The 16,475-nt window shown below is 35.2% G+C and overlaps 1 protein-coding gene across 3 annotated transcripts in view; it reads left to right on the top strand.

Annotated features, from left to right (window-relative positions):
• Positions 1–16,475, top strand: part of LOC106878469 (dmX-like protein 2) — a 109,301-nt gene that overhangs the window by 40,026 nt on the left and 52,800 nt on the right. For all 3 annotated transcript variants that reach the window (XM_089364426.1, XM_089364427.1, XM_089364425.1), the window contains exons 4-11: positions 1,142–1,220; positions 10,270–10,483; positions 10,773–10,839; positions 11,904–11,943; positions 12,392–12,527; positions 13,643–13,828; positions 14,544–14,719; positions 15,414–15,683. In XM_089364426.1, the coding sequence (XP_089220552.1) occupies positions 1,142–1,220; positions 10,270–10,483; positions 10,773–10,839; positions 11,904–11,943; positions 12,392–12,527; positions 13,643–13,828; positions 14,544–14,719; positions 15,414–15,683 (1,168 nt within the window). The remainder of the gene's footprint in view (positions 1–1,141; positions 1,221–10,269; positions 10,484–10,772; positions 10,840–11,903; positions 11,944–12,391; positions 12,528–13,642; positions 13,829–14,543; positions 14,720–15,413; positions 15,684–16,475) is intronic.

The following is a 16,475-nucleotide window of genomic DNA, read 5'->3' as shown; positions in this document are numbered from 1 at the left end:
AACAAGATAATGCACAGGCATACATGCACACAGACATACATGCACACAGTCATACAGTCACACACGCATACATGCACACATACATATACATGCTCACATGCGTTTCTAAATGATAAAAATATAAACCAGTAAATGAAGCAAGTGATTGAATGATGAAATGGGATGAATGGATAGGAGAATGAATGAAATGAACACTTGAAGGTAGACAGGATGAATGAAAACAGAATGAATACACACACACATGCACATGCACACACTCTTAATTTCAAACCAAATATAGGGAATCAAATGTCAAAACACTTGTGGTGACAGTGGTGGCAACGGTACCGGCAAAGTTAGTGATGGTGGTGAGGGTGATAATAATGGAGATATTTGTTGTTGTGGTGGTTTTGGTTGGGATATTGGTGATGGTGATAATGATGGTTTCAAATTTTGACACAAGACTGGCAATTTTGGATTGTTGGGGTAGTCAATTACATTGATCCCAGTACTTAACTGGTACTTATTTCATTGTTCCTTGAAAGCTGAAAGGCAATGTCAACCTTGGCAGAAATAATAATTACAAACATTGGCACAAGTCAAGTTCTGTGGAGGATACATTTATCCTCCACAGGAGTGGGTGTCTGTCTTTGTGGGGTCATTGACATCAGAATAAACAGTAGATGAAAGCATTAACTCTTTGAATAGCAACCTGCTGAAGAATGCCCCTGGTTCTAGAAGACAAACTTTCTTGTTTTAAAGTGATCTAAATTAAAAATTCATGTTGTAAACATTAGCGTAATAATGACAAAGTTGTTTTGCCAAATTCTTTATTATTTTTGAGAATTAATTGACACAAAGGCATTGTAGTTCAACAGAAATGTAGTAATGAAAGGGTTAAAGCAATCTAAACTAAAACCTTCCACCAAAATTTCATGTTGAATTATGTTCCTAACACCAGCTTGATAAAGACAGATATTTTATTGAATTTTTCATTATTTTCAAAAATAATTGCATCGAAGCCAACTGAAACAGGGTAACAAAAGGGTTAATTATTTTCACATCTTGAAAGGCGGCATCCAAAAATATATATCTTTAATAACCTGTAATAATTTTGTTGTCTATTTTGTGTTTTTTACCATTTCACATTTCTATCTTTTAGAAATTGGACTACTGCTGGTACAAGACTGCCTCTTTTACCGCCGAATGTTTCATCCATTCTCTGGCTTGGAACATTGATGGTAAGTAGAACTGCATGTAACAAGTTGTTTTACTGTTGTTCTCTCTGGTTTTTACATTTTTTGTTTTGTTTTTCATACAAAATGTGTGCACACATACATACATACATACATACATGCATACACACATATAAATGTATTCTAGGTCTTGTATGAGGAAAATATCTGGAGAATGTGAGACTTGAACTCTTGACCAAGTGGTCAGTGTCAATTGTTGTTCAGTCTTGTTATATATGTTTTGGGATATGGAGACACATTCACCCCATCACACAGACACACACACACACATGAAACAACGTAGTTGACAAATTTCTCATCCAGACAACCATATCAACAGTGCACACACACACACACACACACACACACACACACGCATGCATATTCGTTACAAGTTTTAGTCTTTGTAAAATGTTTATGCCGGACGTTGAATTAATGTTCTACCCAGCTTTATATTTATAATAACTGGGTATTAAAAATCTTTTATAGGTATGCTTTGTTATTAACCATTCCTGTCCTTATACCCGTGTGTTAAAGTATGTAGGTATGTCTTCAATGTTGACCTTTCCAACCCTATATCCAAGTGTTAAAATATGTTAAAACATGTCTTTATTGTTAAGTTTAAATCTAAAATAATCCAAATATTTCCCTTCCTCCTGCCCTCTCTCTGTCTCGGGTTCACATAAAAATTGAAAATTCCACAGACAATATGTGACTGATCAAATGTATTCATATGTTTGTGTAGGTGGATGTGTGTGTGTGTGTGTGTGTGTGTATGTGTAGATATATATATATAGGTTCAAGCATGGTCAATGACAGTGCTGCCTGATTGGCCGTTTTCGTGCGGGTGACACGTAAAAGCACCCACTACACTCTCTGAGTGGTTGGCGTTAGGAAGGGCATCCAGCTGTAGAAACTCTGCCAAATCAGACTGGAGCCTGGTGTTGCCATCCGGTTTCACCAGTCCTCAGTCAAATCGTCCAACCCATGCTAGCATGGAAAGCGGACGTTAAACGATGATGATATATATATATATATATATATATATACCATCATCGTTTAATGTCTGTTTTCCATGCTGGCATGGGTGGGACAGTTCGACAGGAGCTGGCCAGGCAGAAGCCTGCACCAGACTTCTGTGACTGTTTTGGCAAGATTCTTACAGCTGGATGCCCTTTTTAACACCAACCACCCATATGTGTGTTGTATTTTTATAGGTCAGTTGATATGATTTACATTAAGTTTGTGAAACCAAAAGGTAGCTCCCAACCCTTCTTTTACATGTTTTCAACTTCCTATTCTATGTAAAAACTGAACTACAAGAATTATAGGGTAGCAGTTTTCAATACAGGAAGTATTTTTGAGTTTTACTTTTTTTTTTATTAGTTAGACATATTTTTCTTTCTCCATTTTCATTGGCTGGATATTCCATTTGATTTCCCTTCTAATTTCAAACCATACTTGATCAGTGGAGCAGAAACAGATGGGCATGAAATATATCAATGATTTTTCATGTTGTAGATGTGTAGTATGAGTGAGGGTGGGTGAGTGTGAAAGATTGACTTCCTCATTCTCATTATATCTTTTATTGTTTTGTTTATTAATCCCACCGGTTGGGAGAAAGGATCAAGTTGTCCATTGTTGGATTCTGTTAATCATCATCATCTGCTTTCCATGCTGGCATGGGTTGGATGGTTTGACTGAGGACTGGCAAACCAGGAGGCTGCACCAGGCTCCAATCCAATCTGACAAGGTTTCTACAGCTGGATGCCTTTCTTAATGCCAACTACTACAAGGGTGTAGTGGGTGTTTTTTTACATGCCACCAGCACGGGGGCCAGACAGGCAGCACTGGCATCAACCATGTTCGGATGGTGCTTTTTATGTGCCACCAGCACAGGAGCCAATCAGGCAGCACTGTCATTGACCATGCTTGAACCTTTCAAGCTTGTCTGCAGTCCAATGACTGAAACAAATAAAAGATAATCTCCAAGTTTTAAGTCCTCTGAGAATGGTTGCTGAATATATTGTCATCAGTTGTCTGACCTCTCCTAGGCTATCAACGCTCATACTTTCCATTAACCCTCTTACCCTCTCATACTGGTATGAACCCATACATTTTAACCCTTCAGTATTTAAACTGGCTGTATCTGGCTCAAATATTCTACCTGTTCTATGTTAAAAGCAATCAGTTCCACCTTTTCACACCTACCCTACAATGTCATTCTAAAAATAAGCAATTACTTCATTGAAATCGCAAAGCTAAAAGATAATGAATGATTAATTCAAAATAGTTCTTATAAATAGGCATTACATTCGGCAGAATAATCTGAATGGTTAAGGTTCAAGGCCATACAGTTTTGGTCAGTTTGTGAACTCTAAACTGATTAAAGGTCAAGCTGACCATGGCTCAATTTGAAGTCAGAATGTAAAGAAATATAAATAAAAACTGTTATTTTGACCAAAGTTCTGCTAATTCTACTAATCCATCATCCTTCTCTATAGAATATTAATTAATAACAATAATAACTGTATTTCACAAAATTTGAGGTAGTTGGAGAAGTAGAGGAAAATTTGTTAAACCACAAAGACAAAGATACAGAAACAAAAATAATCTAGAACAGGCTTTGGAATTGTGTTTGAAGAATAATTACCAAGAAAGGAACTATTGAAAAAAAAAAAAAAGACAGAATGGGGAGGAGAGAGTGGGTGGTGATGGGGTGGATTTGGTTTTAAGAATCAGAAAGGAATAAAACGACAAAAATTAAATATTTTTAAAAAGTTTTTGAAAAACACTTTCCAAATTTAAATTTTGTGTGTGTGTGTGTCTTAATTTTTTTTTTTTCTTCTTCCTAAACTGAAATTTGTAAAGAATTAAATTGATTTACTGCAGTCGCATTTCTTTCTTTCTTTAAGTCCTGGAAATTTAGTAACAGCTGTTGACAGTTCTATTGACAACATGGCTATTGTCAACATCACGAGAATTTTTTTTTTTTTTTGTTCTTGTTTAAATCAAGTCATTAGATTACAGAATCTTTCCTTTTAAACCAACCACAATCTCATTTTATTTCATTGCTATTGGCAAGATTGTTTCCCTGTGCTCACATATTTGTTTATATATATATATATATATATATATATATTCATTAAAATACAGAGATGCCTATAATAGGACATCTAACCCGATAGAAAGAGCAGCAAAAAACTCTATACCACAAAAATAGGGATAATTTCGAAAGAGCATGAAAAATAAAAACTTTTACCAGTCTATACTCTGTACCATGGTTTCAAGTTATTTAGCAAGATAAAAATATATCTTACTTGGGCAACTTTCTTCAGCAGATAATTTATTAATGATAATATATTTTTTGGCTAATTTCTGAAGGAAAATTGGCATTTATTTTATATTTACTGCCGATAAGTTAAAGCGCACATGCGCGGTATAGTTCGAAAAATTAAGCGTGTAAACGCGGGTCGTATTTCCCTATGACTCATGTTTACTCGCTTGTTCGTGGTACTCTGCTGAAGAAAGTTGCCCAAGTAAGATATATTTTTATCTTGCTAAATAACTTGAAACCATGGTACAGAGTATAGACTGGTAAAAGTTTTTATTTTTCATGCTCTTTCGAAATTATCCCCATTTTTGTGGTATAGAGTTTTTTGCTGCTCTTTCTAGCGGGTTAGATGTCCTATTATAGACATCTCTGTATTTTAATGAATAATATATATATAGTCTACTGACTAATTTTTATTCTCGCTGGACCACTGGTGGTAAATTAAATTTCTAAAATTTTTTGCTGCCCTATGATTTATTAATGATTATATATATATATATATAGATAGATAGAAAGATATATATATATATATATATATATAGGTAAATTGAAAATTAGAGGTAATACTTGACAATTGTAAGCACCTGTGTATTCCAGCTAGTGGTTGCGGTGAAGGAATAAATTGTAAATCCAAAAGAAAAAAATAACAACAAAACTACAAAGGATTCCGCGGTACACGTGTTTCAAGCTCTACATGTGTATAATATAATATAACATAATATAATATAACATAATATAATATGTGTATAATCTACAATGTAAAGCTATCTTCAGCCGCAAAATTGTAGATTATACACATATTATATTATATTATATTATGTTATATTATATTATGTTATATTATATTATACACATGTAGAGCTTGAAACACGTGTACCGCGGAATCCTTTGTAGTTTTGTTGTTATTTTTTTTCTTTTGGATTTACAATTTATATATATATATATATATATAATATAGATATAACAAAACAGGCAACTGGAAATTTTGGGGTATTATTTATTCACCATTACACATGTTTCATTTGCTAATAAGAATTACAAAGTTTTACATATTAGATATACATGTAAGGAATTTCCTATTAGAAATTCTTCAGACAGAGAAATTCAATTATACAACTGAGACTACATATTGGATTGTAAGAATGGAATAAGCAAATATGCTTCAAGAGGAAACAGCTGGGATTTACCCTAACTACCTACATGATATATAATATAGATAGATATTTATTATCATCATCGTTTAGATGTTCACTTTTCCATGCTGGCATGGGTTGGACAGAATTTGTTGGGGCACATTATCTATGGCTGAATGCCCTTCCTGCCGCCAACCTTTTTTCCAAGTAATATTTCTCTATTACCAGGTAGGTTTTTCCAGAAGATTAGGAATGAAAGACACTGCTTGCATGATGGTGACACTCATTTACAGCTATGACGTGATGTCTGGTGTTTAAAACCCATTTTGCCAGTCATTTGAATAATGATGTAACATAGTTTGTAATGAAACATTCATTTCACATGAACCATTCACTCTAATATGAAGTAATCACTACAGATTTATATAATTACTCCATCTGATTGTTACCATGGTTTCAAATGTTTGTTCAACTCTGAGAAATCCATTGCATAGAGCTATGATTTGCATTAAATGTCTGGAAGATTCAGTTTCGTATGTTTAATATTCTACAGTTGAAATGTATCTGGCAAACATTCAGCAATGAATATATAATATTTTGTGATTTAAATATGTCTGGAATATTTAGTTATCACCGTTGTCGTCGTCATCATCATCATCATCATGATGGAAGCCAGGCGTTTAATGCTCATCTTGCACTATTTAACAAAACCTAGCAAGTGAGAGGACTGCATAGAGCTCCGGTGTTGGCTTTAGCTTGGTTTCTACAGATGGATGACCCTCCTAGCATCAACCACTTTACAAAGTATACTTGGATGCTTTTTTCATGGCACCAGCACTAGTGAGGTCACCAAGTAACTCACAAGACTAGACTTCTCATTGAGTAGGCATGCAGTATTGAGAGAGGTGACTCTGTGCCAAAAGTATAATAGAAGGACAGAAATAAATGTCTTGCTGTAGAGGAAATGCATGGCTGCCCCAGCAAGAGTGAGATGGTAAAGTTAAAGTATACACACACACACACACACACACACACACACACATTTTATATCTAAGGTCCTGGTAGAGTACAAAAGTAGGGTACGTCAAGAGAGGCACTCAACCTGAGTTCAAGGCTATCAACACTTTGGGATTCCAGACGAATACCAAAATTCTTCAGATGTAAAAAAATTCTGATTTCACAATTTTTGTTATAATCATTCTGTCCTTGTGTGTATGTGTGTGAAACAGCATATCTAGGGGTACATTATCTAATTTCAAATCATACAATATTACATTGGTGTTGTTCAGATCAAGCTGACAAATGACCAAAGATATTCCAAGCATAATCTTCCTATTCGTGTTGGCTTATCACTTACTCTTGGACATTAATGTCTCAAGTCCTAGGATTCATAAGGCTGGTTACTTGGTTTCCATGGTGTATAAGTGACCAAGATCATAACATTCCCCACTAAACAAGACACCAGTTTGTTGCAGGGTTTATTCATTTACAGCTAAGTGGACTTAAGCAATGTGAAATGAAGTGTCTTGGTCAAGAATACAATCCACTGCCCAGTCTGGGAATTGAAACCACAATCTTGTAATCCACTAACCACTATGTCACATTCTTCACTTTCCATATTGTCTAATGTGTCCTCTGTTTCCTTTTTATTTTTAACCCTTTGACTTCAAAATTCCATTCCATGCTTATTCCAGTAATGATGGTAAATATCTGCCAATATATGGAATTGGTATTTTAGTTTCAAACATGATATTCCTCGATAAAAAATAGTTTCATACATAAAACTGTTTTCAACTGTTAAGGGTAATTAAATTCTGAGTGTTTATATCTAATTTCCGCAGTAAAAGGGTCAACCCTTTACCTTTTCAACCATCTATATCCATCTTGAATGTTCTACCTGTTTTACATTAAAATTAACCGAATCTGGCCTCTTGCACTTATAACATCATTCTACAAATAAGCAACCACATCATCGAAATCTCAAATGCTACAAGATAATGCATGATAGATTTAAGCTAATGTGAATAAACAAGCATTACATTTGACAGAGTAATCATCATCATCATTTAACGTTCGCTTTCCGTGCTAGCATGGGTTGGACGTAATCTGAATGCTTAAAGAGTTAAAGGTGGTATGATTTTGAGGGAGACTAGGCTGCACTTTCCAGCAGGTCAGTCCAACAGACTGATGATGCAAGCACAGCCCAGTTGTGTGTAGTGTTACTAATATTTGACCTTGTGACCTGACCTCCTATGTCAGCAGCAGTGTGGTACCCTACCCTACTAGTAGTCTTCAGGCCGTACACACATACGGAAATAATTGCAACTATGAATTATTTATTTATTATTGAATTTATCCTTTTCCCTGTTTTTGTTGCTAGGTTTGTTTTGCTGCTGTTTTTTTTTTAATAATTTTTTTTTTTGTTGCTTTTCTTCTTCCTTCCATAATAAATCTGAAAAAGAAAAGGAATGATACAAAACACACACACATATTTGCATCACTGTGCATGCACATGTATACACACACAAATGCATACTGCCCTGTCTACTTCATAAAAACAAAAATAAATAAATGAATAAAGACACAAATTTCCATCTGTAGAATATTTATGTTTATTATTGTTCAAGAACTGAAAATACAAAAGAATTGGTTAGAAGGAAGAGGAGAGCAAAACAGCTAAAAAAAAACTATTAATAAATAAAAAAAAAAACAAATAGATGCAAACAAACAAAACCAAAGTTTGTTGTCATTGAGTGAAGAGAATTCCCTTGGAATATTGACTGCTGTGTTAGAATTAGTGCAGAGTAGAATATTGATTCTGATTCTGTGGCTGAAGACAACTTGAGCAACTTTAATAACATTGTGGCTCTTTAAGAAGATGCCTGATGTGGAGAAGAGAGTGTGTGGGGTGGGGGAGAGGACGAGATTTGTGAGAGTTCCTCACTTAATAGCCTTGTAATAATTGCATCGTTACCATCATCATCAGTCATCACTCATCATCATCATCTATCATCACCCATTTGTCACCATCATCATCTACCTTCACCCATAGTCATGATCATCTATCATCATTACTCACCATCACTCATCATCCATCATCACTTATTACCAAAATCATCATCATCCATTATTACCCATTGTCACCATCATCACTCATCATCCATCATCACCAAAATCATTGTCATCATCCATCGTCATCTATCATCACCATCATCACCCGTTATCTTCATATTATCATCACAATCATCATCACCATTGTCATAATTCTTACATTCACTTCTCCCTATTTAAGTTGATTGCCTAGGTCCTTTCCCAAAATATCTCACCACTTGTTGTGCCCCGCCACCTGTCCTTCCTTTGTGAGGTTCAACATCTTGAGATCAGTTATAACCATCTCTACTTCATATCTTAGATCTTTCCATTCACTTTGAGTGCACTGTCATTGCCCTTCACTCATTTCATGCTTGTATCAATGTGGTCATCTCTAAACGATACAAAGAAAATGTGTGTGTGTATATATATATATATATATATATATATATATATATATATCATCATCATCATCATCGTTTAACGTCCGCTTTCCATGCTAGCATGGGTTGGACGATCTGACTGAGGACTGGTGAAACCGGATGGCAACACCAGGCTCCAATCTAAATCTGGCAGAGTTTCTACAGCTGGATGCCTTTCCTAACGCCAACCACTCAGAGAGTGTAGTAGGTGCTTTTACGTGTCACCCGCACGAAGGCCAGTCAGGCGATACTGGCAACGGCCACCCTCGAAATGGTGTCTTTTATGTGCCACCCGCACAAGAGCCAGTCCAGGGGCACTGGCAACGATCTTGCTCGAAAATCCTACGAAGGCCGGTTCAAATATACAAAAGACAGAGACAGCTGAGAAAACAAGCCAGATGTTTTAGTTTGACACTTGGGAAAAACGGAAAAGTTTTTGACATTTCGAGCCTATGCTCTTAAGACCTGGTTTTAGTTTCTCTTCACTTCTCAAGACAGGAGATATGATTTGAGGGGAAATTTAACTGCTATTTGAAGCAAGTCTGTTGACCTCTTAGAGGTTGACCTCTTAGAGGTTATCTCTTTGGCTTTGTCTTGTCCTTTGACCTGCATATGTTAAAATTAAACATCAACCACATTAATCTTACTAGTGTGAGAAGGCTTGGCTTCGGTTGTGGCTTCTGTTCTGAAATCGTTAACTAATTAATTACTTCACTCTTGCTTCCCTTTAATTATTCGGTTGGTGCATAATTATTGCAGCTTTTTTTCAACAAATTTTATTCAATAAAGACAATAACAGCATGTAGCAAAAACATCTTTAAATGATTATTCAGGAGCATATTCACCATCTACTTTAACTACTGCTTTCCATTTGCTTGGCAGACAGTCGGACCGTCATTTAAGATGGTTTTGTTAAATATTGATATTGTTTTTGTTGAATAAAATTTGTCGAAAAACGCCGCAATAATTATGCACCAACCCAATAATTACTCTTCCTTCTCTCATTATTACAAACATAAACACAGGAAGTAATCCAAAGACGAATAATAGTCTCCTGTTTCACTTGTTTTCATCAGGTTCCAAGCTTCTCCTTGGTGGTGAAACCATTCAGATCTGGCAGTTATCATCCCCTATGCCCGATGATGAATTCACCTCAGGAGTCCAGTTCTCTCTTGGAGATACAGTTGGTGTTGACGAAGAAAATTCACTACACGTGCCAGGTGCTCCTCCTGTTTCCAAAGCTGCTTCAGAAGTGGAACAGCCAGAATGGATCTGTGTGTGGCAGTGCAAGTAAGTCTGTTGTTCATTGTTTTCAACATATAACAAGCCACACATGTCCCCACCTATATTCATACACACACACACACACACAACTTTATTTACATATACACGTAGTTCTATATACAACACATTCATATCTCTGTTCCATATACAGCACATACATATATCTCTACCTATTCATAAACACACACACACACACACACACACACACACACACACACACACACACACACACACACACACACAAAGTTTCTCTGTACTGATGGCATTGTGTATCTTTGCTTGTTTGTCATTTCAGACCAGCAACACCTGTGTATCATTTAAAGTTTTCACCTGACAGTCTCCTGTTTGCATCTGTTGGAAAAGTAAGTTTCACGATGTCTACTGAATTGCAATTCATTTGATGAATGTTCTGCTGTGTAGGGAAACTTAGTCATGGAACCGTAGTAAATAAATATTTATCTACTACAATCACACCATCCATCCTCCTCTTCTTCCCCTAGAATCACATTCCCACCTGGCCCCTACGCCAACCTCCCTTTTCTCAACTAGTTTTTCTCATTCCTTTATATTTCTCATAAAGTTATCAAAGCATTTTCTTCTTTTGTTTTTAACACACACACATACACCCGCCCCACACACACACACACAAACAACCACCCACCACACACACACACACATATATACAAACAACCACCCACCCACCCACCCACCACACACACACATTTAGGGAATAGAGCAGGTAAAATCCAAGCTACCTATGTTTCCTAGCTAGCAGAACCATGGCAGTAATAATTACTCTATGAGGAGTACTCCACCAGCTACTAATCAGACCAAAGATTCCTTAGTTGGATGAAGGTTACATTGTCATCAAGGTATACCAAGTTAACTCGCAGGAGATTTGATTGAAAAAGAGTGGAAAACATGGATTCTTATTTGCATACATAACAACCCCAGTTGATAACTACAAACTATACAATAACTTTTTTTTTATCAAACTTTGATATGAGAAAAATTTATAGCTTTGTATGCCAATAAATCATTATTGTTCTTGAAAGTTGTCTTTTATACCTTCTACAGACTGCTCAAAGGTTACTAACTTCCTACACCTGGATCCTTAGATCTTACCTTTACATATCATTATATATATATATATATATATATATATATATATATATATATATATATATATATATATATATATATATATATATATATATATATATATATATATATATATATATATATATATATATATATATATATATATATATATATATATATATATATATATATATATATATGTGTGTGTGTGTGTGTGTATGTATGAATGTGTATATATATATATATATATATATATATATATATATATATATATATATATATATATATATAGTAATTGCTGGTTATATTCTGTATTCATTTTCAGAATGATAGAGTTGTGAAAATTTGGTATGAAGATCGAAAAGGTAATTCTTTTGTTTTTCTATGAATGCTGTCTTCTTTTATATTATCCTTTTTTTTTTTTTTATAACCATTTCCTTTCCCTACAATCAAGGTACCATAACTGTCAGGTGGGATTACTAGATTATTAAAGCAGATAATCTTGCTTCTTCTTTTTTTTACCAATTTCAAGTCATTAGACTTAATTAAACTGTGCTGCCTCAGCTCTTTTAATTAGTTATATTGACCCTTTGACCTCAATACTTTGTCTGGTAACTTATTTCATCTTCCTGTGAGGAAATAATGGTGAATAACATTAGTGTCTCCAATCATAAAATTTTGAAGGAAATAGTAGTCATTTCCTTTGATTTCTAGATAGAAACAAATAGGAAATATCATTTACAGGCCAATGACAAAAAGAAAAGAAAATTTTTGTTACTACTACTAATACTACTACTGTTTGTTTGTTTCTAGTGTTGCTGCCTCTCTCACGACAAGAAGGCCATCCAAGCCCTCGCAAAGAAGAATTACATTACTCTTTTGTGTACATATGCCATCCACGAGCTGTGACAGGTTTTTCATGGAGAAAGACAAGTAGATATATGCCCAGGTAAAAAAAAAAAATAAATAAATATTGTATCCGCTTCTAGAAATATGCTTTTTTTAACACGTCTTTCAAATACTGACCTGTCCCCCCCCCCCACTTTGACATGTCTTTTGGGTGTCTACTGTAATATCTTCATGAAACTTCAACATTTGGTAAGTAGTGTAACACAGCGCATTGCTGCAGCCATCATTTGTTAGTGTTCCCCTACTCCTGGCAGATGACCCCTTTGCACCACTCAGGTGACAACCCTCCAACCCATGGGTCTGTTTGGGTTGTTGCTTTTGGTGAGGGTTTTTCAAAGGTCAGAGTGCAACTCTTCCCTCAACCTCTTTAAGTCACTTTTTATGACACAGGGAAAACGTTGGGTTTATTCTTTCACAAGCCAGCCCCCACACCCCACTGGCTAGCCTAAAATACAGGACTTCAAATTATAAAAACACAAGATCCCCATCTTAAAAATTTGTTACAAACTGAATTATCAAATTTGTAGAATGTCTAATATTTTATAAATTAGTTCACAGAAAAATTAATTTTAAAAAAATTTTGATACCCATTATCATTATCATCATCATTTAATGTTTGTCCTCCATGCTGGCATAGGTTAGACTTTTTGACAGAACCTGTGAAGGGACTGTATCAAGTTCTAATATCTTCTTTGGCATGGTCTCCACAGCTAGATACCCTTCCTGATGCTAACTACTTTTATTTAATATTTTGTCATAAATAATTATTATTAAAGATTTTTAAAAAATAATTTGTCTAATTATTATGAAAAGTATTAAAGAAAATGTTTAAAAAAATTTAAGTATATTGAAAAATTTTAAATAAAGTACATATAAAATTTTTATTTTTGTATTATATTCTAAAAAAATGTGTATTTGTGTATGTATGGATGTGTGTATGTGTGTGTGTGTGTGTATATATATATATATATATATATATATATATATATAAATATACACATACATATATACAGAATTATATTTGTATTGTTGAAAATATTTTAAAATAGTTGTATATCTCTTAAGTATCTAGAAGAATTTCAAATAAAATTTGTATAAAATAAAAAATTTTTTGTAATTATTTTCTAAAAAAAATATGTTCATATATTTTTGTAGAGGGGCAGTTGCTAACATGTTAGTGACTTCTTGTAAAGATAATGTTTGCCGGATTTGGTGTGAAACCATTCTGCCAGACGATGGCCTGGTTGATCTAGACCAGTTTGATCCTGTGGCCACACAAGACCCAAGATATCATACTCGCAGACACAAGAAACGCTTCATGCAGAGATTAAAGACAATCCGGTAAGTAGTTAATTCCCAGTTCTATCTTCCTAAGAGTTCTTTCATAGCAATAATAATAATAATAATCCATTCTACTATAGGCACTTTGGGGGGAAGTACGACTTGATTACATTGACCCCAATGTTTCACTGGAACTTAATTTATCAACCTTGAAAGGATGAAAGGCAGTCAACCTTGGTGGAATTTGAACTCAGTATGTAAAGTCAAACGAAATACCATTAAGCATTTTGCCTGGCGTGCTAACAATTCTGCCATGATACTGCCTTAATAATAATAATAATAATAATAATAATAATGATGATGAAGATGATAATATTGTTTCTTAAATTTGAACAAGGGGCTTAGTCAGTTTCCATCGACCCAGTAATTTATTTAGCTGAATGTGATAAGGAAGTCATTTCACCAGGAGCATATTTTGGAAGTTTATCATCACCACCATTGTTTTAACACCCATTTTTTCCTTGCTTGGATGGGTTGGACAGAGTTTATTGAGGTGAATTTTCTACAGCCAAATGCCCTTCCTGAGGTCGTCTTTGCCTTTCATCTTTTCGGGGGTTGATAAATGAAGTACCAGTTTCGTACTGGGGTTGATCTAATCGACTGGCCCCCGCCCTCAAAATTTCAGGCCTTGTGCCTATAGAATAAAGGATTATTATTATTACTACTACTACTACTACTACTTTTATTATTGTTATTATTATGTTACCATTATTAGACATGCCATCAACAAGAGGAAGAAGCAACAGAAATATGGACCAGAAACAGTGATGACCTCAACACAACTGATTGGTACTCAGAGTGTTCATGACTTCCACAAGTTTGGTATCCACCACAATGGAATTGCTCCGGCATTTCATTTCCACTTGGCTGGAAGTGTCAATCCAAAAACTGGTAAGAAAGATAAGAAAATTCTTTGTTTCCTCTTTAAATTTTTTTTTTTTTTTTTTTTTTTTTGGTTAGCTGAAATATGTTTGTGACATACTTGAACTTCTAAAGGCAGATTTACTGCAGTGACTATAGAGGAAAAATTCTCCCTTATGGTAAAAGGTGTAGAAACACCATATCTGCCCAGTGCTTCACTTTAGTGGATTCTCTGATGTGCATTCCTGGTTCTTTAGCCTTCCTCAATGGGAAATACCAAAGAGAGATAAACCTGGGTGGATTCAAAGTTGTAGCTTTAACTGAAAAACAGTCAACTTCAGTGACTGAGTTGTGCTTGTGGATCCCCTGGCCAGAATAAAAATAGCAACATCTGCACCAAGCATTAATTAGGAATATATGAACTTTAAGTTAGTCAAAAGTGTTTGTGACTTTCTTTTCCTTCTTTTTTATGCTAATGTTTCTTCTTGAATCTGTGAATTGTTTAATCCTTTGGCATCATTCCAAAAATGATACCAAAGGACTATATATCATCATCATCGTCCATGTTCCCCTGCTAGTATGGGTTGGACAGTTTGGTGGATGTTTAGAGGAGACTTGGTGAGGTTCTCATTTGTACATATACATACACATATTTTCTAGATTTTTCTTTGAACCTTTTCTAAAGTTTCTCTGATAATTAATTCTCCCTCTCTCTCTCTCACAGATATTCCCCTGTTACCAACTACGGGGAACTCAAACGATCAGTTGTTCCACTTTCAACTGAACTGGTTGAACAACAAAGAACTGCAGTTCACAACAGAGGCAGAGAAGATTCTCCAAGAAATGCACAAACACACAAGCCTCAATGATGGTGGCATGGAACTGAATTCCTGGATCAGCGACACAGCAGGTTCACAACAACGGAATGGTGCAACTGAGGAACATAACGACACAGACCCTGATACTGGATCTCAGCCTGATGAAACGTCTGCTGGTAATTTAAAGACATTTACGATATTATAGTGTGACTGTTTGACATAAAATACTTAACTTTACCATAAATCATCCCCCATTCTTTATACTATGAAACTCACTTGGACATCTGTCTCTGTTGTACGCCCCATTTTGATTTTTTTCTTTCCCTCATCATCATCATTAGCATCTTTTAATATCCGTTTTCCAGGCTGGCATTGGTTGGACAGTATGACCAGAGCTGCACTAGGCTCCAGTCTGATTCGGCATGATCTCTACAGCCGGATGCCCTCCCTAACATCAACCATTTTTCTGTGTATGCTGGGTGCTTTGAACGTAGCACCAGCACAGGGTGCTTGCAGGCCAATCCTCTTCATTTTTTCTCTCCCTTTTGTCTTATTTTGCTCACTGGACTGCAACCATTGCCGAGGCACCATCTTGACAGGTTCAGTCACTCAAACTGATGCCAGTACTCGTTTTTTTTTCTTTTTTAAGTGTGGTACTTATTCTATCAGTTTCGTTTTACTGAGCTGCTAAGTTATGGAAACATAAACAAACCAACACTGGTTGTCAAGTGGAAGAGAGACAAATTCACACACACACTTGACAGGCTTTTTACACAGCCTTTGTCTATCAAATTAACTCACAAGGCATTGGTTGGCCAGGGGATGTCATAGAAGATACTTGCCTGAGTTGTTGTGCAGTGGGACTGAACCCGAAACCACATGGTTGCAAAATGAACTGCTTAACCACACAGTCATATATATAGATATATGTATATAGTTCAACATAAAATTGGTCAATTGACTTCACA

The sequence above is a fragment of the Octopus bimaculoides genome, chromosome 16 (genome assembly GCF_046866305.1).
Source record: "Octopus bimaculoides isolate indiv1 chromosome 16, ASM4686630v1, whole genome shotgun sequence".
Classification (NCBI taxonomy): Eukaryota; Metazoa; Mollusca; class Cephalopoda; order Octopoda; family Octopodidae; genus Octopus; species Octopus bimaculoides.
The sequence above is the reverse complement of the archived record's forward strand: the minus strand, read 5'-3'. Positions and strand labels throughout refer to the sequence as shown.